We start from the raw sequence: 24733 nt of genomic DNA on the forward strand, positions 1-24733 counted from the left end.
CATTTTATTGCAAAAATATGAGGTAAATTTTATTTATAATTCATTCGGGAGTAACAATTTTTATAAAAAATAAACGTATATAAATGTATTTATTATAATTACACCTGGTCAAATATAACCGTTATAATGAGACAGAGAACTTTAGCCAAACAATATCTTAAATTATATAATTACTCCTTCAATAGGAAATTCCAAAAAATTTAGTTGGACACGTTCGTCATGGGTTCATATTCAGGACCTCACAGTTGTGTGTGTGAGTTTTAGTGATGCTTATCACCTCATCTATATATGTAACGTCTCCTTTAACATAAATTAAATGAATAAAATGATAATTTTTGAGAAAAATTTGACATAGCCTCTTTTGAAAATTCATGATTTGTATGTTCAACAAGTTGTACCTAATGACAATTTAAAATGTTATGAACAAGAGCTAAATAGAACACTCTACTGGTCTTAGAGGATATTGACAATCATGGAAAAAAGATAAGGTACAACTTTCATGAACTTTTAATATGTAAAACTTTCAAAAAAAAAAGAGATATTACATATCAGTACATCACAATTTTCAAATCCAATGGAAAATGAAAGTGCCCATAAAAATACAAATAACCAAATACAAAATCAACAATCTAATATACAAGAAAATATCAGATCTTCATTTTCATCAACAAGGGATTGAGTAGGATTAAGAGTCATCATGCATTAAGTAAACTATTTTATCAAATTTTATTACTTATTTTCGACTATTATGTGGGCTGTGTATATACATGTAAATAAATATTTTTGTGCGAATTCTCATATCTACTGATATTACTTGATGCGTAATTTGACCCCTGTATTCTTTTTCTTCTTATGTCGGTCTTCCTGATTTTGTTAGTAGCTACATTTGAGGATTGCACAAGGGACCGAGTTGAGATTAGGTTGATTGTTGATGAAAAATGAAGATCTGATATTTTCTTGTATTAGATTATTGATTTTGTATTTGGTTATTTATATTTTTATGGGCCACTTTCATTTTCCATTGGATTTGAAAATTGTGATGTACTAATATGTAATATCTCATTTTCTTTTGAAAGTTTTTACATACTTATTAAAATTTGATGAAAGTTGTGATAAGCCATAACTTGTGATGTTTTTTGGTGCTGATTTCAATAAGATTTTGTGTGTTTTAGTCTCGTTTTAGAACTAGTTTACTTCAAAGTTTATGTTTTATTTTCAGGATAAAAAATAATGTTGAACGAGTCTTTGGAACAAAAGCATGGATGAAAGGACCGGGAAAAAGCAGAAAAATAAAGTTTCCAGGCCATTTTCACTTGGCGCGGTCGTGCTCCCTTTTGCACTGATCGTGCGGCCCTGTTTGTTGGACTGTGCACATGAGGTGTGAATGACAAGCACGGACCGTGCGCTTCAGCCGCACGACCGTGCAGCCTTCTAGTGTCATGTTTTCTTCCATTTTGAAACCAGCACGGTTGTGTGTCTCACCAACACGACCGTGCATGTTATGCAGCCAGACATTAATGCTGAACACTCTTGGTTTTTGATGGTTAATGCCTTGTAATGTGAGTTTAATGCCTTGTATAAGGTTATAGGCCGTATATAGGGCTCATATCATACTTGTAAACCACCTTAAAATATCTTGTGAACTTGTTTACATTGCAATCAAAGTTTATCATCCTGTTCTAAGTTCTTGCTCTATTTTTCTGCACTTTTACCTTCCTGCATTTTATCTCCTTGTTCTATACAATTCTGCAGTTTATTATTCAGTCATTTACGTTTAAGCATTATAATTCTATGTCTTTTAAATTCTACTTTTTTTTCTACAATGAACAAGTGTGAGAAAACCCTTTTAGTCTTGAGATTGTTGGACGAGTCTAATGACTAAATCCTATTCGAATCAAGTCTAGAACTTTGTTTTATTTAAATTCGTTTTCTAATCTAATCTCATCATTTTTAAGTTATATTTCAAATATCAATCGAAGGATCGAAAGATGAAGATTGATATTAGAACAATTGAGATTAAACAAGGTGAGTAAAACATGAGAATAATTTTATAAACCTTGAGACCATAAGTTTCGCACTTAAAGGATATCAATGACAGTCAACCATGAGAATATGTTTGGTTGTTATTGAAATACATTCGTGGATTCTGAAAGGAAACATGAAATTATAATATACAAACTTTTCTTTAGAAAATGAATTTAACATAAGATAAAAATATAGGCTTGAATTGTTTGTGATTTGTTATTATGACGAACCAATAATCCCTAGACACTTTTATAATCTGAATTTTAACCAAGAAAATTGTTGAACTTCGAATACTTAATCTTTTCCGATAATCAAAATTGAAAACAAAATCAGTAGTTACAATAACTCACTGTGAAATGATATTTTTAGTACTTGATAGAACCGTACGCTTGCAGATTCGTATCAAATTGTACCTATTTATCTTATTTCCTAGACTGGCAATATCTTCAAAGACAAGTAGAGTGATCTATTTAGCTCTTGTTCATAAAATTTTAAATTGTCATTGGTTCTTCAAAAAAAAAAAAAAATTTAAATTGTCATTAGTTACAACTTGTCCAACATACAAATCATGAATTTTCAAAAGATGCCATGTCAAATTTTTCTGAAAAATTATCATTTTATTTATTTAATTTATGTTAAAATAAAGGAGACATTACAATATACCAAAAAAGATATGTAAGAAAATATTTACTAAATTATACGCAATAAATAATATACTTTTTGAGGAATATTAAAAAAATAGCTATTCATATTTTTTTTGGTTACCATGATATTTATACGAGGTTTCCACCGCCGTTTAATGGTGACTAACCTCCAGGAAAACCTGTGGGGTAGACAAGTTCGGTTCTCCCATTAAAACCGGATTTTTTTCCACACATAAGAATAAAAAATCGAACCATTAACCATGTGCTTAAAAGGTTCAAGTCCCTTACCAGTTGAACCAACCCATTGTTGGTTATTCACATTTATTATATGCAACATTAATAACAATTAAATCTAGTAGACTCTAACCCGTAAGATGTACGGGTTTTTGTAGACTTTCATATCTAAGTATCAAACTGATTATATTATTAATTTTAGAGTTACATTAAAAGTTATAGAAACAATCAAACTAAGTATGATTGAGAGTGTCAACATACAAAATCTCCAAAAAGAAAATTACAAACATTCTGTTTGCATCAACAAAAATGAATATGGAATCAAACTCATAAACTAAATTATGTGAAAGTAATCAAACGTGGAAATAAACACAATAAAAATGAGTGTTGGTGGCTTAAAAAAAGACCTTTAGGATTGCATATCTATTTTAGAAGCAACAATATTTTAATAAAAATGTAGTGGTCTAGTGATAAAAGCTCTAAGGTGCTATCATGGGTATCCGGTTCAATTCCTTGGAAAACTTTTTTTCAAAATAATTACTTAGACCCGCCAAAAAAGGCGGAATTAGGGTTAATTAGGGTTGATTGGAGACCGTCTGACATTTATATATATATATATATATATATATATATATATATTAAGATTTCCTAATTAATTACTCTTATTACTAATAATATTACTAATAATTTGATTATTGAATATAAAATAATTAAATACACGGTGTTTTATGAATAAATACATCTTATATTGGATGAGCGATTAAAATTTACTTATATAAACCAAACAGTTGAGCTCAAGTAGTTAATGAGTTTCACTAAATGACGAATTGTATTGTTCATGAAAACCTTAGTTTGATTCTTGAGTGAGATAGACCAGACTTTCCTTAACTCATGAACGAACTTTGAATTATTAGATCCTCTTTCCTTAGGAATTGAAGGGATAACACCCAATAATTTTACCTATATTTTATTGCAAAAATATGAGGAAAATTTTATTTATGATTAATTCAGGAGTAACAATATTTATAACAAAAAAAGTATACAAATGTATTTATTATAATTACACTTGGTCAAATATAACCGTTATAATGAGACAAAGACTTTAGTCAAACGATATCTTAAATTATATAATTACTCCTTCAACAGAAAATGCCAAAATTTTTAGTTGGACACGTTCGTCATGATTCATAGTGAGGACCTCACAGTTGTGTGTGTGAGTTTTAGTGATGCTTGACACTTCATCTATATACCCTAAAAAAATATGTAAATTTTTTTTGATTAAATTATACGCAATCAATAATATACTTTTTGAGGGATATTAAAAAAATAGCTATTCATATTTTTGTTGGTTACCATGATATTTATGCGATGTTTCCACCACCGTTTAACGGTGACTGATCTCCGGGAAAACCGGTGGGACAGACAAGTTGGGTTTACCCCTTCAAACCGGATTTTTCCACTCACAAGAATAAGAAATCTAACTTTTAACGACGTGCTTAAGGGATCAAGTCTCTTACTACTTTAACCATTTCATTGTTGCTTATTCATATTTATTATATGCAACATGAATAACAATTAGGTCTATTTCCTAATTAATTACTCTTACTAATAACAATTTGATTATTAAATATAAAATAATTAAATATACGGTGTTTTACGGATTAATACATCTTTTATGGGATGAGTGATTGAAATTTACTTATATAAACTAAACAATTGAGCTCAAGTGGTTAATGAATTCAACTAAATGACGAATTGTTCATGAAAACCTTTGTTTAATTTTTGGGTGATATAATTCTTGACCAAACTTCACTTATCTCATGATTGATCATTTGAATTACCAAGCTTCTTTTCTTAGCAATCGAAAGGATAACACCCAATTATTTTACTTATATTTTTTTATTGCAAAAATATGAGGTAAATTTTATTTATAATTCATTCGGGACTAACAATTTTTATAATAGAAAGAACGTATAGAAATGTATTTATTATAATTACAATAGGTCAAATATAACCGTTATAATGAGACAAAGAGAGCTTTAGTCAAACAATATCTTAAATTATATAATTACTCCTTCAACAGAAAATGCCAAAAAATTTAGTTAGACACGTTCATATTTGAACTTCACAGTTGTGTGAGTTTTAATGATGCTTACAACTTCATCTATATAAAAAAAATGTAAGAAAATTTTGACTAAATTATACGCAATAAATAATATACGTTTTGAGGGATATTAAAAAAAGGGTCTTGCTAACCATTGCCCTCAGGGCAATGATTAAGGTAACCAAAATTAGTAGCTTTACATTGGAAACAACAATTTATAAACTTTTTACAAGTTGACTTGACCACTTTTTATCATTTTCCAACACAAAATTTCTATTTTTGTTCCTTTATCCAATGGCCCAAGGGCAATGGTTAGCATTTCCCTTAAAAAAATAGTTATTCATATTTTATTTTTGGTCACCATGATATTTATACAAAATTTCAACACACAAGAATAAAAAAACTGAACCTTTAACCACATGTTTAAAAGGTTCAAGTCTCTTACCATTTGAACTAACCCATTGTTGGTTATTCACATTTATTATATGCAACATTAATAACAATTAAGTCTATTTCCTTCTTTTTAAAAAAAGTCCATTTCCTAATTAATTACTCTTATTAGTAATAATTAAATACATGGTGTTTTACGGATAAATACATCTTATATTGGATAAGTGATTAAAATTTACTCGAATAAACCAAACAATTGAGCTCAAGTGGTTAATGAGTTACACTAAATGACGAATTGTTCATGAAAACCTTAGTTTTAGGGATGGCAATGGGTACCCAATGGGTAGGGTACTATAGTACCTACTCGAGCCCATACCCTCGTGGGCAACATATTTAGTGCCCTTCCCCATACCCTATGGGCACCTAAGTACCCATACCCGCACCCATTGTAACACCCACGTCGTGGCTTTCGATATCCCGCTAGGTGGATACGAAAGGTTCCCGCCAGGTGGAACGGGCACTATCCGTAAGGATGACCCCACGATAATAGAAGGAACCGAAACACATCGGAATGAGAGGGATCCGGAGGCCGTGTAGGTATGGGACTACATGGTTGAAGGAAGGCTTATAAGAATTGTTAGGTACTACCCATATCAACAAGATGCATCTTCTTTTCGGGAGCTCAATCCATAGGAACTCCACAGTTAAGCGTGCTTGGCTTGGAGTAGTACTAGGATGGGTGACCTACCGGGAAGTTTCCCGGTAAGCATGTGAGTGAGGACAAAGCATGCTGAAAAGACTCGTGTTGGTTTGTGGGGTTAGTCGGCAATCCTGTAAGCAGTCTGGGATGTTACAGTTGGTATCAGAGCAGACCTCTCCCAGTACGGTGTGGTTCGGGGACGAACCAAGCGGAAGCTGGTGGGCATGTAACACCCACGTCGTGGCTTTCGATATCCCGCTAGGTGGATACGAAAGGTTCCCGCCAGGTGGAACGGGCACTATCCGTAAGGATGACCCCACGATAATAGAAGGAACCGAAACACATCGGAATGAGAGGGATCCGGAGGCCGTGTAGGTATGGGACTATATGGTTGAAGGAAGGCTTATAAGAATTGTTAGGTACTACCCATATCAACAAGATGCATCTTCTTTTCGGGAGCTCAATCCATAGGAACTCCACAGTTAAGCGTGCTTGGCTTGGAGTAGTACTAGGATGGGTGACCTACCGGGAAGTTTCCCGGTAAGCATGTGAGTGAGGACAAAGTTTTTCGTGTTGTTTTGTGGGGTTAGTCGGCAATCCTGTAAGCAGTCTGGGATGTTACACCCATTACCCGCACTTTAACTATGAAAAGACAACAAAATATATCACAATTGAAAATAAAACTATGGTCCCAAAATTTTCAAATCAACTCAGAAAATAGTACGAATCATAATATTTAGCTAAATAAAAAAACGTTCAAAATATCCCTCGAAAATACAAGTAAAAACATTCAAAATACATATAAAAATACATATAAAAAGTGCATACTAAAATAAACATCAAATATATTTAAGGTATGAAGGGAAGGATGAAACAATTACTGTATTAGTTTTTAGGTTTAGGTATAGGCGTAAATAGCTAAATAAATTAAATAATTATGCACCAAAAATAAATAAAGTATTTATTATATTATATAAATATGTATATGCGGGTTGCGGGGCTGGGTAGTATAGTACCCTTACCCGCACCCATACCCACTTAAATTTGCTGGTAATTACCCAGACCCAAGCCCGTACCCATGAAAGCGGGGTTTTACCCTACCCATTGTGGATATTTTTTGCGGGTGTCCATCGGGTCTGGGTCCAATTGCCATCCCTACTTAGTTTGATTCTTGGGTGAGATAATTCTTGACCAAACTTTACTTAACTCAGGACCGAACTTTGAATTATTAGAGCCTTTTTTCTTAGGAATCGAAGGGATAACACCCAATAATATGAGGTAAATTTTGTTTATAATTCATTTGGGAGTAACAATATTTATAAGAAAAAAACTTATACAAATGTATTTATTATAATTATACTTGGTCAAATATAACCGTTATAATGAGACAAAGACTTTAGTCAAACGATATCTTAAATTATATTACTCCTACAACAGAAAATGCCAAAAAATTTAGTTGGACACGTTCGTCATGGTTCATAGTGAAGACCTCACAGTTGTGTGTCTGAGTTTTAGTGATGCTTAACACTTAATCTATATACCCAAAAAAAAAATATGTAAGAAAATTTTGACTAATTTAGACGCCAAAAATAATATACTTTTTGATGGATATCAAAAAAATAGCTATTCCTATTGTTGATGGTTACCATGAAATTTATACGAAGATTCCACCACTGTTTAACAGTGACTGATCTCCGGAAAAACCTATGGGGCAGACAAGTTGGGTTTACCCCTTTAAACTGGATTTTTTCCACTCACAAGAATGAGAAATCTAACTTTTAACCACATGCTTAAGAGGTTAGAGTCTCTTACCACTTGAACCATTAATGTATTAAGTCTATTTCCTAATAATTAAGTCTATTCATCATTTAGTAATTACTCTCACATTTATTATATGCAACATTAATAACAACAATTAAGTCTATTTCCTAATAATTACTCTTATTAGTAATAATTTGATTATTGAATATAAAATAATGAAATAAACATTGTTTTACGAATAAATACATATTAGGGATGAGTGATTGAAATTTACTTATATAAACAAAACAATTGAGCTCAAGTGGTTAATGAGTTCCACTAAATGACGAATTGTTCATGAAAAATTATAGTTTGATTTTAGGGTGAGATAATTTTTGATCAAACTTTACTTACCTCACAGTCGAACTTTGAATTATGAGAGCCTCTTCGCCTAGGAACCAAAGGGATAACATCAAAAACAATTATTTATATTTTATTTCAAATATATATATTTTTTTTTGACAAAAAATAAATGATATTCATTCATTCAAATTGATAAAGTACATCGATACAATGCAAATTTGCTAAAAACAAAAAGGATGAATCTGCAAACAAACTCACAACATCCATGTTAATAGCATAAAACGACAAAGTACAAAAGCCTACACATATGACTATATCCATGTCTCCGGAATACCCATATCTCCGGATCTGCAACGTTGAAAACGTCAAAGTCATTGATTGGATCTGCACTGGATCTAAGCTGATCTGACAATCTGAACCAAACAAATACCTGAACAAAACAAGAAAGACAAACAACGCCGCACAAAGACGACAAACAACACAACGTCGCACTAAGACGACAAAATCACGGAAGAAAAACGAAATAGATGTGAAAATCACTTATTTCAATAAAAGGGAAAGAGAAAAACAATTTAGAGGGATGATTTTGGGTCAAAAATTGACCCTAAATCACCCCTCTTTGATGGATGAAGGAAAAGAAACTAGGGTTTCGGTGACGGCTCACACAAGAGAGAAGGAGAAGAGAGAGGGAAGTGATTTTATTTCAAATATATGAAGTAAATTTTATTTATAATTAATTCCAGAGTAACAATTCTTATAAAAAAAGGTATATAAATGTATTTATTATACTTTTAAAAAAGTGTATTTATTATAATTATACTTAGTCAAATGTAACCGTTATAATGAGATAAAGAGAAATTTAGTCAAACAATATTTATTTTTTTGGTCAAGGTCAAACGATATTTTAAATTATACAAGTTATATTTTATTTCAAAGTCAAAATAAAATACAAATGATGAAAATTCAAATATATTATAAATATAAATGGACATAGCTAATTAATTAAAAACAAAATCGTCTTAGTTGGCAGAGACAATGCATAATATATACAAAGTCGAGGTTCAAATCCGAACAAATAAAAATCAAATCTTTCACTTTCTTCAAAAAAAAAAAAAACCAAATCTTTCCCTAAAAACAAATAAAAAAACCAAATCTAAAATCAATTGAATGCCCTAACTAAAATTAAATAAAAAAATTTGTCACATACATCTTAGAGTCCTTTAAGTTTATTATTTGTATTGAATTAATTCTTTTAGTTTTTTTTTCGTTTTAAATTAGTCCTTTATGTCGGTAAAAGTGAGCAAGTTAGTCCTTTAATTATTTTTTGTAGCAAATTGATCCATTTTTTCATACAACTTTGTTAAAAAGTTTTTACATGAGCATTTAACATCGAGGTAGAATGTCCAAAAAGTGTTTATGTCACCAAACAAAACTACTTATATACATTTTTTTTCTAATTGTTTGTCAATTAAATCTTAATTTTAGAAATAAATATCTAATCAAGAACATTATTAATCAATCAAATGATTTTTTCCCTTAAAAAAAAGTAATAGAATGATTTTTGTTTTAAACTAAGACCGAATAATACACCTATAAACTCTAGTTTTGAGAAAGGTGAATTTAGACCTTCCAACTTAGCTATAAACGTCTGCATACAAACTTTTTAACCGAGTTTGATGAAAAGAAGGTAATGTGGATATATTTTCTGATTTAAAGGATTATGTACACACTTTTACTAAAATAAAGGACCAATTTGAAACTAAAAAAAGAAAAATTAAAAAGTAATATGATACAAACATTAAACTTAAATGGCTTCAGAATGCGTTTGACCTAATATTCTGAAACCCTCCTTTCCTTTTTCTTCCTAGGTAATTGATTTTTTGGTTCACACTTTTCTTCTTTTGTTATCATTCATCATCACACCATTCACAACTTTATGTTACTTTCATCTCTATATATACACATTCATTCATAGTCTTTTTTCAATCACTATTTTCTTCACTGCATTGTCATGGATTCACATGAACCAGAACCACCACACCCTCACCCACACCACCTTCAACCTGAAAAGGTTGCCCCCAATCCACTCGCAAAGTATGTACCAACCACCATGATGGAACTTGCCACAACTCAATTCCCTATTCTCAACATGGACAGTAACCCTTCCCCTCTTTTTGATCCTTTCAACAATGGCATTGGTCCTTCCACCTTGAAGCCATGTGTTGGTGCTTCATCTGGATCTGGTTCAATCAAGAAAAAGAGGGGTCGACCGAGGAAATACTTCCTTGATGACAACATTACTTTGAGCTTGGGATCAGGCCCGATCCATGATGCTACAATTACTCATCCTTCTAATTCTATTGTGAAGAAGAGTACAAGGGGAAGAGGAAGGCCTCGTGGCTCTTTTAAGAAGAAGCAGGAGGTTGAAGTGCTTGGTATGTTTTTTTTTTTTGAAAGAAAAGTGCTTGATATGTTAAATTTGTTTCTTTTTTATTATTTGAATTTAAATTTGATCGATTATCTGATTCTCATTTTCATTCTTGTTGTTAATTTCTCAGGAGTTACCGGCACTTCTTTCTCTCCACATTTGATCACTGTGAATCATGGAGAGGTATGCTATCAAACCTATAATTAATTCCAATACTAACATGCAATCTATATATATAAAATTAATTGCCTTTCACAATTTTAAAAATTTGGTTACTTTATGTTTAAATACTAATGTAGACTTTGACGAAGTTAAAAAGGTGGCGACTTTATATGTTGAAATGCTAATGCAAATTTTGGTTACTCTATGAGTTTAAATGTTATCGTAGATTTTGGCAATGTAAAAATGGAGGTTATTTTATAGTCTCTTTTGTTACGAGTAGTTCTAATCAAAATGTTTATCTTGTTTTGTTTGTAGGACATTGTTGAAAAACTTATGACATGTTGTCAGGGAGGACCTAATACTGAGATGTCCATTCTTTCTGCTCATGGTTTGGTAGGCATTGTCTCCCTTTATCGGGAAGGAAGGATTGTTACTTATGAGGTAGTACATTTTACATCTTTTTATTAGAATCCATTCAATAACTATGTATCTAAGTGTGAAAAGGTTTTTCTTAAACTATTATAATTAGAAGAGATATGAAATCTGATATAAGATGCATTTATTTGTTGTTCATGTATTATAAAGCTAGCATTCAACATATCATAGTGTTGTCTTTGTCAAATTATGACGACTAACCATTAAAAAAACCCATGGAAGAGGCATGTTGGATATAACTCACACATAATCCACCATGTCTCAAGAGCAATTTGACAACACTGACACATGGAAAACATGAAATGAAGTTTCCCCGTTCCATTGTATTCTCTTTTGTTCTGATATCTATGTATTTTTGTTGTTTAATTTTTAATATTCACTATACTCCTCTTGTAACAAAATAAAGGTCAACAGGATATTTAAATGTTTTTAGACCAAAGACATTTGACTTTTTAGATTTATTATGCGTATATTTTGTTAGAGAGTGGGTACATAAACCAATCCATAATCAGTCTTGCATATATTTATTATCTTCTAGCACATAATTAGTCTTTTTCATATTTTTCTACTAAGATATTTAGCTTTTAAAAGGAAATCTATCGCAATCAATTTATCAAAGTGTTTTTTTTTTTATACTGAAATAAAAAACAAAGTGTACTTTGTGGATGCTAGCTCGAAATAAATAATTTTGATTATTTTTTATTTTGCGAGTTATACATCTTTGATTAATTTCATTTTTTGAATATATATTTCATGGATTAAAATTTGTGCACACTGTTTTCGTTGGCGTGGGAGAGATGTGGGATCAAATGTTGTTAAAACCACGGGTATACTTATTTTTTTTTTTGTGTGTGCTTGTGTGTGAGTGCAACTATAATTTTATATTATTGGTAGGATTTTACGATTCTTTGAACTGCAATCTATCAAACCCTAACGATCTTAATTAGGATCTCATGTTGAGTCTACTTTGAGAATTACAACTATATTTATATGTTGAGTCTGTCACTTGTATTTTTGTGTGCTAATCTTTGTTTTTACTAATGTCTCTTCCTATGATTATTTTGAAAGTAAAAAAAATTGATGATTTTTTTTTTGGAGATGTTTTGTTTGTGTGTACTCCGATGGTTGGTTTATATAACTAAATGTGTTTTAGTTTAATTTTCTCTCTTTCATGTCTTTTTTCATCACAGGACAAGTTTGAACTTGTATCCCTCTCAGGCACATTAGAACCATTTGATAATATCGGTGGTTGTAAGAGAATGAGTAACTTTAAGGTGTCTCTAGTTACTCCTGATTCACACCTTTTGGCAGGCGTAGTTGCTGATAAGCTTATTGCTGCATCGTTGGTAAAGGTATTGTTCTCAAATGATAAACAATTTATGTTGATTTTTAAAACCACACCGTGAATGTAACTTAATGGATGTTGATAGTTTTTTCTGCATGAAGGATTGATCAAACTTTGTTTCATCAATTTTATGAATCAATTTCAGATCACAGTGGGTAGTTTTACTTTGAGTGGAAAAAAGGCTAGCTCGAATAACTTGAAACTCGGGTCTTCTTCGACGCCATCGTCCCAATTTGCCACTCCATCTAGTGTTATCTCCCAAGGGCCTTCATTTAATAACTTGAAACTCAGGTCTTCTTCGACGCTATCGTCCCAATTTGCTGCTCCATCTGGTGTTATCTCCCAAGGGACTTCATTTGGTTCCTCTGGTGGCAATGAGATTAGTCCTTTTAGTCAGGGGTCTGGAATCTACAACAATGCTAATCAGCTCATTCCTACTATATCGATGTACCAGCAACTGTTGGCTCGCCAAGCTCAACTGTAAGGATGAGCTTTTAGGATTACCAGTGCAGTAGCAGGTTGTTTGCATTCTGGAAGGGTGACATAAATAATTAAAACAAATTTTAGGGGAGTTTATGAATAAGTTCTATATATGCTTTTCTTCGTTTTTTTCTTCTGCTAGTGAGGGTCGCTTTTGGTTTATGAACTTATGGTGGTTTTAGATATGCTTGTGAGTTGTGACTATATTAAAAATATGCACCGTCTCAATTGAACTCGATATTTTCAAATTTTATTCATCGCATTGACAACTTTCACCCTATTTTCTTTATCATTGTTGTTCTTAAAGAGATTATATGGCTGCTGAAATGGAAAATAATACATTATTTCATCTCATTTAATTCGTCCAGTTTTTTTTACAAGTATATAGATATTCAGTAATATATAAATTCAAGAAATTCGTCACATTACCGTGAGTGAGAGTATAAGTGTATTACACTTCCTTAAAAAAAAAAAAGTGTATAGCACAAAATCTTTAATCTTCCATGCATGCTTAAATTACAAAAAAGTTATAGTTTGTGAGACATCTAAGTTAGATGGAGAAAAATGTTTTAAGAGATTAAAACCTTACAATTTTCTTAATACAAAATATAAACACTACTTTTACATATACTTAGACAATTCTATATTTAAAAATCACTTCAAGTTATTTTTAGATACATAATATTTAATTAAAAAAATTTACGTAATATTTCAAGAAATTTTATTTGATTTTGAATACAACATTAATCAATTAATGAGAAATTTTATTGTTCATGCAAAGTCTTGCACCAATCAATTAAAATATTTACTCTAATGGTAGTTAAGTGTCTACATCTTCTTCCAAATCAATGTGGTAGATTTTTTTACTTCATTCCAAATCTAGCATATAGTACTCTAATTTATCAATATGGTTTGCTTTGTATTTTTTTCACCTCTCTATTAGCATATTTTTTCACCTTGTACTCTAATTTGAGTCTGATGAATTCATGATCTTTGGGTGGAGTTAATAATATTTCATGATTTATTTGATATATGGCATATATTCATCTTTTGTCTTTCATAGATTTGTCAAGATCTAGTTGCCCAATGTCTATTATTTACATTCTCTTTATTGAGCTTTCTTCTAGGTAAGTAGATGATATATAAGAGCTGAATGACGTGGAGATACTTTTGGCAATAAGTCTTGCTTTGTATTTTTCCACCTCTCTATTAGAATGATTCTTATCTTGTACTCTCATGAATTTGAGACCCTTGGGTAGAGTCTCTAATTCCCAAATAATGTTATTCACAATTGATTTAATCTCCTCATATATGACAAATCTCCATCTTTTGTATTTGATAGCTTCATCAAAATCTATTTGCTCGATATCTATTAAAAAACAATATAACTCCTCAAGGTTGAGAGTAATTCCATTAGTCATTTGGTAAATGTAAAGCACGTTGTTTATCTTCCTTTTGGACTTTTACTTGATCTTTCTTCTTGATAAGTGGATGGCATAAGAGGTGAATGAGGAGGATTTTATTTTGGAAATAAGTATTGTTTTGTATTTTTCCACCTCTATTAGCATTCTTCTTACCTTATACTCATTTGATTTGATGGATTCATGACCCTTGGATAGAGTTACTAATTTCCAAGTCTTATTCTTCACAGTTAATTTAATCTTTTATCTTCTACATAAATGTAAGAGTTAGAGTTGCATCTTGAATGAGTGTCATAATTTCTTAGTCATTTTCTTCTTTAAGATATGGAAGAAAAATATGTCGTTTTGTTTTGGGCTGCCTAAATCCATATGTAGCTACTTTATCAAATTTAACATTAGTTACAATGAAAAACTACATCGTCATTTCATTATAGCGTTTAGAATGTGAATCATAGTCAATAGTGATCTATTTGTGTTGATGGAAGCTGAAATTAGCCGAGGATTTTCTCAATTGTGATTCCAATTGCTTCAAAAAATTGATGCTAATGGAGAACTATGTCCCTTAGTTGTGGGTTTCCTAACTTCTCCAATACAGTGTGTATAATGTAAAGGCTTAACAACTTTGTTTAGTCAACAGAAGGCTATATATATATATATATATATATATATATATATATATATATATATATATATATATATATATATATATATATATATATATATATATATATATTGAAGAAACAGAAGGCTATATATTTATTGATTTGTCCATTGTTTAAGATAGTAATATGTCTGCACCACTTTTAAACCCCAATTTACATTGTTTATTCAAACTTGAGAAGCGGTTATACCCTAGTCGTCTCTTCTCTTTTCATTGAGTATTTTTACAAATGTTGTTGTCTTATTCATTTAATAGATAATGTATTTGGACTATATTATTGACCAAATACATCTTTTATTGAATGAACCTAAAAGTTGATTTTTTAAAGATGACATAAGCATTTTTAAAGGGGCTGAATGGAAAATGGTAACAACTAACAACAAAAACATCTTATGACTTTAAGGGTCAAATTGTTACTAAAAAGAAAAATGTAAAAAAATATTTTGCTACAAATCTCTAACATAAAAAAGTGTAAAAATATATTTGACATACTTTTATAAATTAAAAGGTTAATTGTTCAAATTGAATATGTCAAATATACAAAGTTTGAAAAATGACCATGTAAAATAAAAACCACATATTATAACCCTTGATATTCTTCATATTTTTGGCCTTCTATATTTCTATATGGACAAAAAATTCAAAAAAGTGACCTGGAAGTTAAGTAATTAATGTACCTAGTTAATGAATCTAAAAATGGATTTTTGTTTTATACTAATAGTGATGGAAATACTAATATCAATTGAAATGATCATTCATTGTAAATTTATATTCTTACAAATAATTTATTAATAATTAATAGTACTATTTGTGGGGCAAAGTACAATTCACGTCTAATAAATTGATCGATTAATATGTACCCAAAAAAAACTGATCTATTAATAATACAAAAGTTAAATTAAATGAATGATATTTATATTCTATCATTATAGATGGATGTTGCGGGGTATATACAATTAATGCAAGAAATTCATTAACTAAGCATTAATACATTTTCCTTAAAAAAAAGCATCAATACATTTAATATAATTAATAACAACATCCCATCAAAAAATATTAATAACAACATAAAAGTTCCATAAAAATATTAGTATTTTAAATACTTTAAGGGTAATGCTATCCAGTGCCCCGGCATTGGTTAAGGAGCAATAGATGAATAGATTTCCTTTGTTTTACCTTAATTAAAGTGAGCAATAAGTCAACTAATTAAAATAAGAAAAATGTGCATTCAATATTCTATCAAATATCCTATTTTGTGATACAAGCATGAAATTTCTACACATTTGATGATTTTGTATTTGATATTTTTTTTTGAGAGGTTGTATTTGATATTTTAATTGGTTATGTTTTATCTTTGGAATTGTTAATTTATTTTAGACTTTATTTTAATTGAATATGTTGCTAATTATGCATAGGCTTCCGTGAATTGATTTAAAAGAAAAAATGATTCACAAAAAATTTAAGAAATGAAAAGGAAGAAAAAAAATTGTTAAGAAATGAAAAGGATGTAATGGAAAAGGAAATTTGACGGAGTATTAAATACAATTTTTTTTATTTTAATTAGTTACCTTATTTATCACTTTAATTAAAGTTAAACAAGTGAGATCCGTTTATTTATTGCTCCTCAACCGGTGCCCGGGAGACCGGTTAGCAACACCCATAATTTAATACTCTTTTATACAAAATATAAGTAATGCCAAAATAATTTAATAATCCTTAATAATTTAAGAGTAATGATATTTGTACAAGCATTGGTGACAATTTTTGTGACAGTTATTTTTTCTCTTTTGATTGGTCAAAAACAATAGAAAAAACATGAAGAGGGATAATAAGAACATAATATCAATGAGAGTTGTCTAAAAATTGTCACAAAATAGTTGTTCAAATATCATTTCTTGTAATTTAATACTCCTTCAACTGGAAATTCCAAAAAATTTAGTTGGACACGTTCGTCATGGTTCATGATCAAGACCTCATAATAAGAAAATTTTGACTAACTTATACATAATAAATAATATACTTTTTGAGGGATATTAAAAAAATAGCTATTCATATTATTTTTTTGTTACGATGATATTTATACGAAGTTTTCACCACCATTTAACGATGACGAATCTCCGAAAAAACCTATGGAAAAGACAAGTTAAGTTCTCCCCTTCGAACCAGATTGTTTCCAGTACAAGAATCAGAAATCGAACATTTGACCACATTCTTAAGGGGTCCAAGGTTCCTTACCACTTGGACCAGTTCATTGTTGGTTATTCACATTTATTATATGTAACGTTAATAACAATTAAGTCTATTTCCTAATAAATTACTCTTATTACTAATAATTTGAATATTGAATATCAAATAATTATTTTGTTGTGTTTTACGGATAAAAACATCTTAACAAAACAATTAATCTCAAGTGGTTAATGAGCTCCAATAAAAAAATGAATTGTTCACGAAAACCTTAGTTTGATTCTTGGATGAGATAATTCTTGACCAAGTTTTACTTATCTCAAGATCTAACTTTGAATTATCGAAGCTTCTTTCCTTATGAATCGAAGGAATAATAACCATTAATTTTACTTATATTTTATTGCAAAAATATTAAGTAAATTTTATTTATAATTCATTTAGGAGTAACAATTTTTATAAAACAACGTATACAATGTATTTATTATAATTACACTTGGTCAAATATAACCGTTATAATGACACAGAGAGCTTTAGTCAAACGATATCTTAAATTATTTAATTACTCCTTCAACTAAAAATGTCAAAAATATAACCGTTATTAATTACTCTTATTACTAATTATTTGATTATTGAATATAAAATAATTAAATAAGTGGTATTTTACGGATAAATACATCTTATATGAGATGAGTGATTGAAATTTATTTATATTAACGAAACAATTGATCTCAAGTGGTTAATGAGATCCACTAAAAGACGATTTGTTTATGAAAACTATAGTTTAATTCTTGGGCGAGATAATTCTTGACCAAACTTTACTTACCTCAGGGTCAAACTTTGAATTATTAGAGCCTCTTCCCTTCGGAATCGAAGGGATAGCACCCAAAAACTTTACTTATATTTCATTGCAAAAATATGAAGTTCATTAGGGAATAACAATTTTTATAAAAGAAAAACGTATATAAATGTATTTATTATAATTACACTTCCCTAAAAAAAATTACACTTGGTCAAATATAACTGTTATGATGAGACAAAGAGAGCTTTAGTCAAACGATATCTTAAATTATATAATTACTCCTACAACTGAAAATGCCAAACTTTTTAGTTGTACACGTTCGTCATGGTTCATAGCAAGGACCTCACAATCGTGTGTGTGAGTTTTAGTGATGCTAACCACTTTATCTATATACCAAAAAAAATATATGTATTTTTTTTGACTAAATACTAAATTACACGCAATAAATAATACTCCCTCCGGTCCTATTTACAAGAGAAAGTTGAATTTTTAGATACATTGAATAATGTATGTATCTAGTCAAGAACCTAAACTAAATACATAAATTATTTAATGTATCTAAAAACTAAATTGTTTCTTGTAAATAGGACCGGAGGAAGTATACTTTTTGAGTGATGTTAAAAAAATAGCTATTCATATATATTTTTGGTATGATAGCTATTCATATTTATTTTTGGTTACCATTATATTTATACGAAAATTCCACCAACGTTTAACGGTGACTAATCTCTGGGAAAACCTATGGGGCACACAAGTTCAGTTCTCCCCTGCAAACCAGATTTTTTTTTCACTTACAATAATAAAAAATCGAATCTTTTACTACATACTTAATTAAGGGGTCTAAGTCTCTTACCAATTGAACTAATCCATCGTTGGTTATTCACATTTATTATATGCAACATTAATAACAATTAAGTCTATTTCCTATTTAATTACTCTTATTACTAATAATTTGATTATTGAATATAAAATAATTAAATAGGTGGTATTTTACGGATAAATACATCTTATATGAGACGAGCGATTAAAAGTTGTTTATATTAATGAAATAATCGATCTCAAGTGGTTAGTGAGCCCCACTAAAAGATGAATTGTTCATGAAAACCTTAGTTTGATTCTTGGGTGCGAATATTCTTGATCAAACATTACTTACCTCATGATTGAACTTTGAATTATCAGAGCCTCTTCCCCTAGAAATCAAGGGATAACACCCAAAAATTTTAATTATATATTTTATTGTAAAAATATGAAGTTAATTTTATTTATAATTCATTCGGAGTAACAATTTTATATAAAAAAAACATATATAAATGTTTCTTTTTAAAAGAAAATGTATATAGATGTATTTATTATAATTACACTTGATCAAATATAACGTTATAATGAGATAAAGAGAGATTTAGTCAAAAGAGATCTTAAATTATGTAAGTTATGTTTTATTTCATAGTCAAAATAAAGTTATATTTTATTTTTCTGACGTCAAAAAATATATTTTATTTTCAAAAGAAATGATTTAAAAAATGTAAAGTAATAACAAATGATGAAAATTCAAATATATAATAAATATAAATGGCCAAATACATCGTAGAATCCTTTAAGTTTAACGTTTGTATCAAATTAATTTTTTTTAATTTTAAATTGATCATTTATGTCGGTAAAAGTGAGCAAGATAGTTCTTTAATTAATTTTTGTAACAAATTGATCCATTTTTTCGTACAACTCTGTTAAAAAGTGCTTACAAGACCATTTAACACTGAGGTGGAATGTCCAAAAAGTGTTTATAACACCAATCTTAATTTTAGAAATAAATATTTTATCAAAAACATGATGAATCAAGTAATCGAATAATTTTTCCCCTAAAAAAAGTAATTGAATTATTTTTGTTTTAAAATAAGACCGAATAATACATCTATGAACCTTAGCTTTGAGATAGGTGAATTTAAACCTTCCAACTTAGCAATAAACGTCCATCTACACATTTTTTAACCGAGTTTGATGGAAAAAAGGTAATGTGAATGTACTTTATGACTTAAAGGATTATGTACTCACTTTTACTAACATAAAAGACCAATTTGAAACTAAAAAACTAACAGGACTAATCTGGTAGAAACCTTAAACTTAAATGACTCCAAAATGTGTTTGACCTAATTAAAATCCAAAACTTTCCTTGTTCCCTCTTTCTTCCTCGGTAATTAATTTTTCGGTTCACACTTTTCTTCATTCGTCATCATTCATCATCACACCATTCACATCTTTATGTTACTTTCATCTCTATATATACACATTCATTCATAATCATTTTTCAATCACTATTTTCTTCACTGCATTGTCATGGATTCAAATGAACCAGAATCATCACACCCTCACCCACGCCACCTTCAACCGGAAAAGGTTGTTTTGGTGGTCCCCAATCCACTCACAAAGACTATCTCGACCACCATGATGGAACTCACCACAACTTAATTCCCTATTCTCAACATGGACAGTAACCCATCCCCTCTTTTTGAGCCTTTCAACAACGGCACTAGTCCTTCCACCTTGAAGCCATGTGTTGGTGCTTCTTCTGGATCTGGTTCAATCAAGAAAAAGAGGGGTCGACCGAGGAAATACTTCCTTGATGACAACATTGCTTTGAGCTTGGGATCAGGCCCGATCCATGATGCTACCATTACTTATCCTTCTCATTCTATTGTGAAGAAAAGTACAATGGGAAGAGGAAGGTCTCATGGCTCTTTTAAGGCTCTGTTTGGTAAAAATAGCGGATAGCTGATAAGCTAGCTGATAGCTTTTAGCTGATAAGCTAGCTGATGACTGATAAGCTAGTTGAAGTGTTTGGTAAAATAGCGGTTGAACTAGGTGATAAATGTAAAATTACATAAAAGGGCATTATTAATTCATATAAAATTTATACTAAGATATTTGATAATTTAAATATTTTAAATTTAATAAATGTTTGTATTTTATTAAATTATTGTTTTCGGTAAAAATTTATTTTCAATTTCTTTCGATTCAGTTTCCAGTTATTATACATTAATAAAAAAACTAAAGTTTACGAATTTATTTTAAGAATAAAATAAAAAATAATCAATTCATAAGATTAAAAAAATTGTTAAAAAAACGAAGGATAAAACAAAGAAAAAACATACGTTACCAAATCGTTAAATAGTATTAATTTATAGGAGTATAAATTTTATATGAATTTACACGTTACCAAAAAAAATATTAAAAAAATTATAATGTTATAATGTTTAAACGTAACAATAAAAAATTTGCATCTTTGTAAACAAAACAAAAAAAAGACGAAACAATAAAACTAAATGTGAGTCTTTAAAAAAAATTAAAACTAGACGTGAGACAAGTTTAATATAAAAGGCAAAGAATTTAACGGAACCAAAAAAAAATTAACGAACCATATACAATTAAATGCCTTCAAAGGAATATAAAATGAAAAAAAAAAGTAGCTCTTAAATTTGCCTGCATTAAAAACATATATATTTTACTTGAAATTATAAAGGGTAAAACAAGATTTTAGATTAAATAATAAGGGTAAAATTGGAAAAAATAATGAGAAGCTAAAAGCTATAAGCTCAAACGCTACTTGAAGTAGCTTCTGAAAAATAGCTTATAAGCTTCTGAAATAAGCTACAAGCTCGTTGTAAAAAAGTGTTACCAAACAGAGCTTTTTTTGTCAAATGAGCTTATAAGCTAAAAGCTAAAAGCTATAAGCTCATTTTAATGGCTTACCAAACAGACCCTAAGAAGAAGCATGAGGTTGAAGTGCTGGGTATGTTAAGTTTGTTTCTTTTTTATTATTTGAATTTTGATTTTGTCGATTATTTGATTCTCATTTTCATTCTTGTTGTTAATTTCTCAGGAGTTATTGACACTTCTTTCTCTCCACATTTGATCACTGTGAACCATGGAGAGGGGTATGCTATTAAACCTATAATTAATTCCAACGTTAATATGTGATGTATATAATTAATTGCGTTACACATTTTTAAAAATTTGGTTACTTTATAAGTTGAAATGTTAATGAAGACTTTGATGATGTTAAAAAGGTAATGACTTTATATGTTGAAATGCTAATGTAGATTTTGGTTACTCTATAAGTTGAAATATTCATGTAGATTTTGACGATGTAAGAAGGAAAGTTATTTTATAGTCTCTTTTGTTATGAATAGTTCTAATCAAAATGTTTATTTTGTTTTGTTTGTAGGACATTGTTGAAAAACTTATGACATATTGTTAGGGAGGACCTAATACAGAGATGTCCATTCTTTCTGCTCATGGTTTGGTAGGCATTGTCCCCCTTCATCATGAAGGAAGCATTGTTACTTATAAGGTATTACTTTTTACATCTTTTTTATTAGAATACATTCAATAACCATGTATCTAAGTATGAAAAGGTTTTTCTTGAACTATTTTAATTAAAAGAGATATGAAATATGATGTAAGATGCATTTATTCATATATTATAAGCTAGCATTCAACATGTATAGTGTTGACTTTGTCGAATTATGACGACTAACCATTAAGACAACCCGTGGAAGAAGCATGGTGGATATAACTGATGTGGCTCTCAATAAATTTGGCATTGTGGCTTATGGAAACTCACACATAATCCACCGTGTCTTAATGGAAATTTGACAACACAGACACATTGTATTCTCTTTTGTTCTACTGTCTTTGTAGTTTTTTTTTCCTTCAATTTTTAATCTTCACTGTACTCTTATAACAAAATAAAAGTCAAAAGGATCCAAAAATTTAAATGTTTTTTTTACTAAACACATTTGACTTTTTAGATTCATTTTATATATATTTTGTTAGAGAGAGAGTACATAAACCAATCCATAAGTTTTGCACAATCCAATTTTAATCTGATACCTAAAAAGTACATTGCTTTTATTGCATAATCCATAAGTGCTTGTATCATCTTCTAGCACATAATCAGTTTTTTTTTCATATTTTTCTACTGGTATATTTAGCTTTTAAAAAGGAAAAAATCCATCACAATCAATTAATCAAAGTGTATTTTTTATACTGAAATAAAAGAGCAAATGTACTTTGTGGAATTACACCATTGTTGAGTCTTAAAGTGTATGATTCCGACTTCATGGGTGTTGATAGTTTTTTCTGCATGAAGGATTGATGAAACTTTGTTGCATCAATTTATAACTTTTTAAGAATCATTATAGATCACAGTGGGTAGTTTCACTTTGAATGGAAAAAAGGCAAGCTCGAATAACTTAAAAGTCGGGCCTTCTTCGACGCCATCGTCCCAATTTGCTGCTCCAGGTGTTATCTCTCAAGGGCCTTCATTTGGTTCTTCAAGTGGCATTGAGAATGGTCCTTTTAGTCAGGGGTCCGGAATCTACAATAATACTAGTCAGCTCATTCCTACTATATCGATGTACCAGAAACTGTTAGCTCACGATGCTCAACCCTAAAACCGTAAGGATGCGCTTTTAAGTGCAGTAGCACGTTGTTTGCATGACATTTGTTCAAACTTGTGGTTACAGGTTGAATTCCGGAAGGGTAACATAAATAATTGAAACAAATTTTAGAGGAGTTTATCAATAAGTTCTATGTATGCTTTTCTTCGTTTTTTTCTTCTTCTGCTGATTAGGATTTTCAAATTATTTATGAAACATTGCTAGTGATGGTTACTTTTGGTTAATGAACTTATGGTGGGTTTTTTTTTTGACAAACTTATGGTGGTTTTAGATATGCTTGTGACTATATTAGTAAAATGAGTTATGCTTATGCACCGTCTCAATTGAACTCGGTATTTTCAAATTTTGTTCATCGCATTGACGACTTTCTCCCTATTTTCTTTATTATTGTCCTTCTTAAATAGATTATATGGCTGCTGAAATGGAAAATATTACATTATTTCATCTCATTTATTTCGTCCAGTTTTTTTACAAGTATAGATATTTAGTAATCTATAAATTCAAGAAATTCGTCACATTAGCATGAGAGTATAAGTGTATTACACATTTACACTGACCACAAAAACTTCCGTACATGCTTAAAGGACAAAGTGATTACGAAAAAGTTATAGCTTGTGAGACATCTATGTTAGATGGAGAAAAATGTTTTTAGGAGAATGAAACCTTACAATTTTCTTAATACAAAATATAAATACTACTTTTACATATACTTAGACAATTCTATATTTAAAAATTACTTCAAGTTATTTTCTAGATACATAATATTTAGTTCAAAAATTTTACGTAATGTTTCAAGAAGTTCAAGATTTATTTGATTTTGAAGTATATACAACATTAATCTATTAATGAGAAATTTTATTGTTCATGCAAAGTCTTGCACCAATCAATTAAAATATTTAGTGTTACAGTAGTTCAGTGTCTACATCTTTTTCCAAATCAATGTGGTAGATTTTTTTTTACTTCATTCCAAATCAAGCATATAGTCTACTCTATACTTTTACTTCTAGCCATTTATCAATATGGCTTGCTTTGTATATTTTCACCTCTCCATTAGCATTTTTTTTACCTTGTACTCTAATTTGACTCTGGTGAATTCATGATCTTTGGGTAGAGCTAATAATATTTCACAATTTATTTGATATCCTTCTATATGGCATATATC

At 29.8% G+C, this 24733-nt stretch overlaps 1 protein-coding gene and 1 pseudogene across 2 annotated transcripts; both read left to right on the forward strand.

The window, feature by feature from the left end:
• The first annotated feature begins 10036 nt into the window (after positions 1-10036).
• LOC146919499 (AT-hook motif nuclear-localized protein 10-like) lies at positions 10037-13365 on the forward strand. 2 transcript variants are annotated; one of them, XM_085712933.1, is made up of 5 exons: positions 10042-10635; positions 10759-10811; positions 11106-11231; positions 12416-12577; positions 12716-13365. In XM_085712933.1, exons 1-5 carry the CDS (start codon positions 10212-10214, stop codon positions 13052-13054), a joined length of 1104 nt encoding a protein of 367 aa, XP_085569059.1. In that variant the 5' UTR covers positions 10042-10211; the 3' UTR covers positions 13055-13365. The 2 variants fall into 2 exon arrangements, with proteins under 2 accessions (XP_085569058.1, XP_085569059.1); XM_085712932.1 differs by having other exon boundaries at positions 10037-10811.
• A 7008-nt stretch (positions 13366-20373) lies between these two features.
• On the forward strand, positions 20374-23565 carry LOC146919500 (AT-hook motif nuclear-localized protein 10-like; annotated as a pseudogene).
• Positions 23566-24733: the final 1168 nt, after the last annotated feature.

The sequence above is a fragment of the Medicago sativa genome, chromosome 5 (assembly GCF_051527215.1).
Source record: "Medicago sativa cultivar Bolivia chromosome 5, Bolivia_mono, whole genome shotgun sequence".
Classification (NCBI taxonomy): Eukaryota; Viridiplantae; Streptophyta; class Magnoliopsida; order Fabales; family Fabaceae; genus Medicago; species Medicago sativa.

Bases quoted from the DNA above. Each gene is read 5' to 3' on its own strand.
- LOC146919499 (XM_085712932.1), top strand. From the start codon at position 10,212: ATGGATTCACATGAACCAGAACCACCACACCCTCACCCACACCACCTT. The intron at 11,232-12,415 runs GTAGTACATTTT...TTTTCATCACAG, and splicing joins GAAGGATTGTTACTTATGAG to GACAAGTTTGAACTTGTATC. The intron at 12,578-12,715 runs GTATTGTTCTCA...AATCAATTTCAG, and splicing joins TTGCTGCATCGTTGGTAAAG to ATCACAGTGGGTAGTTTTAC.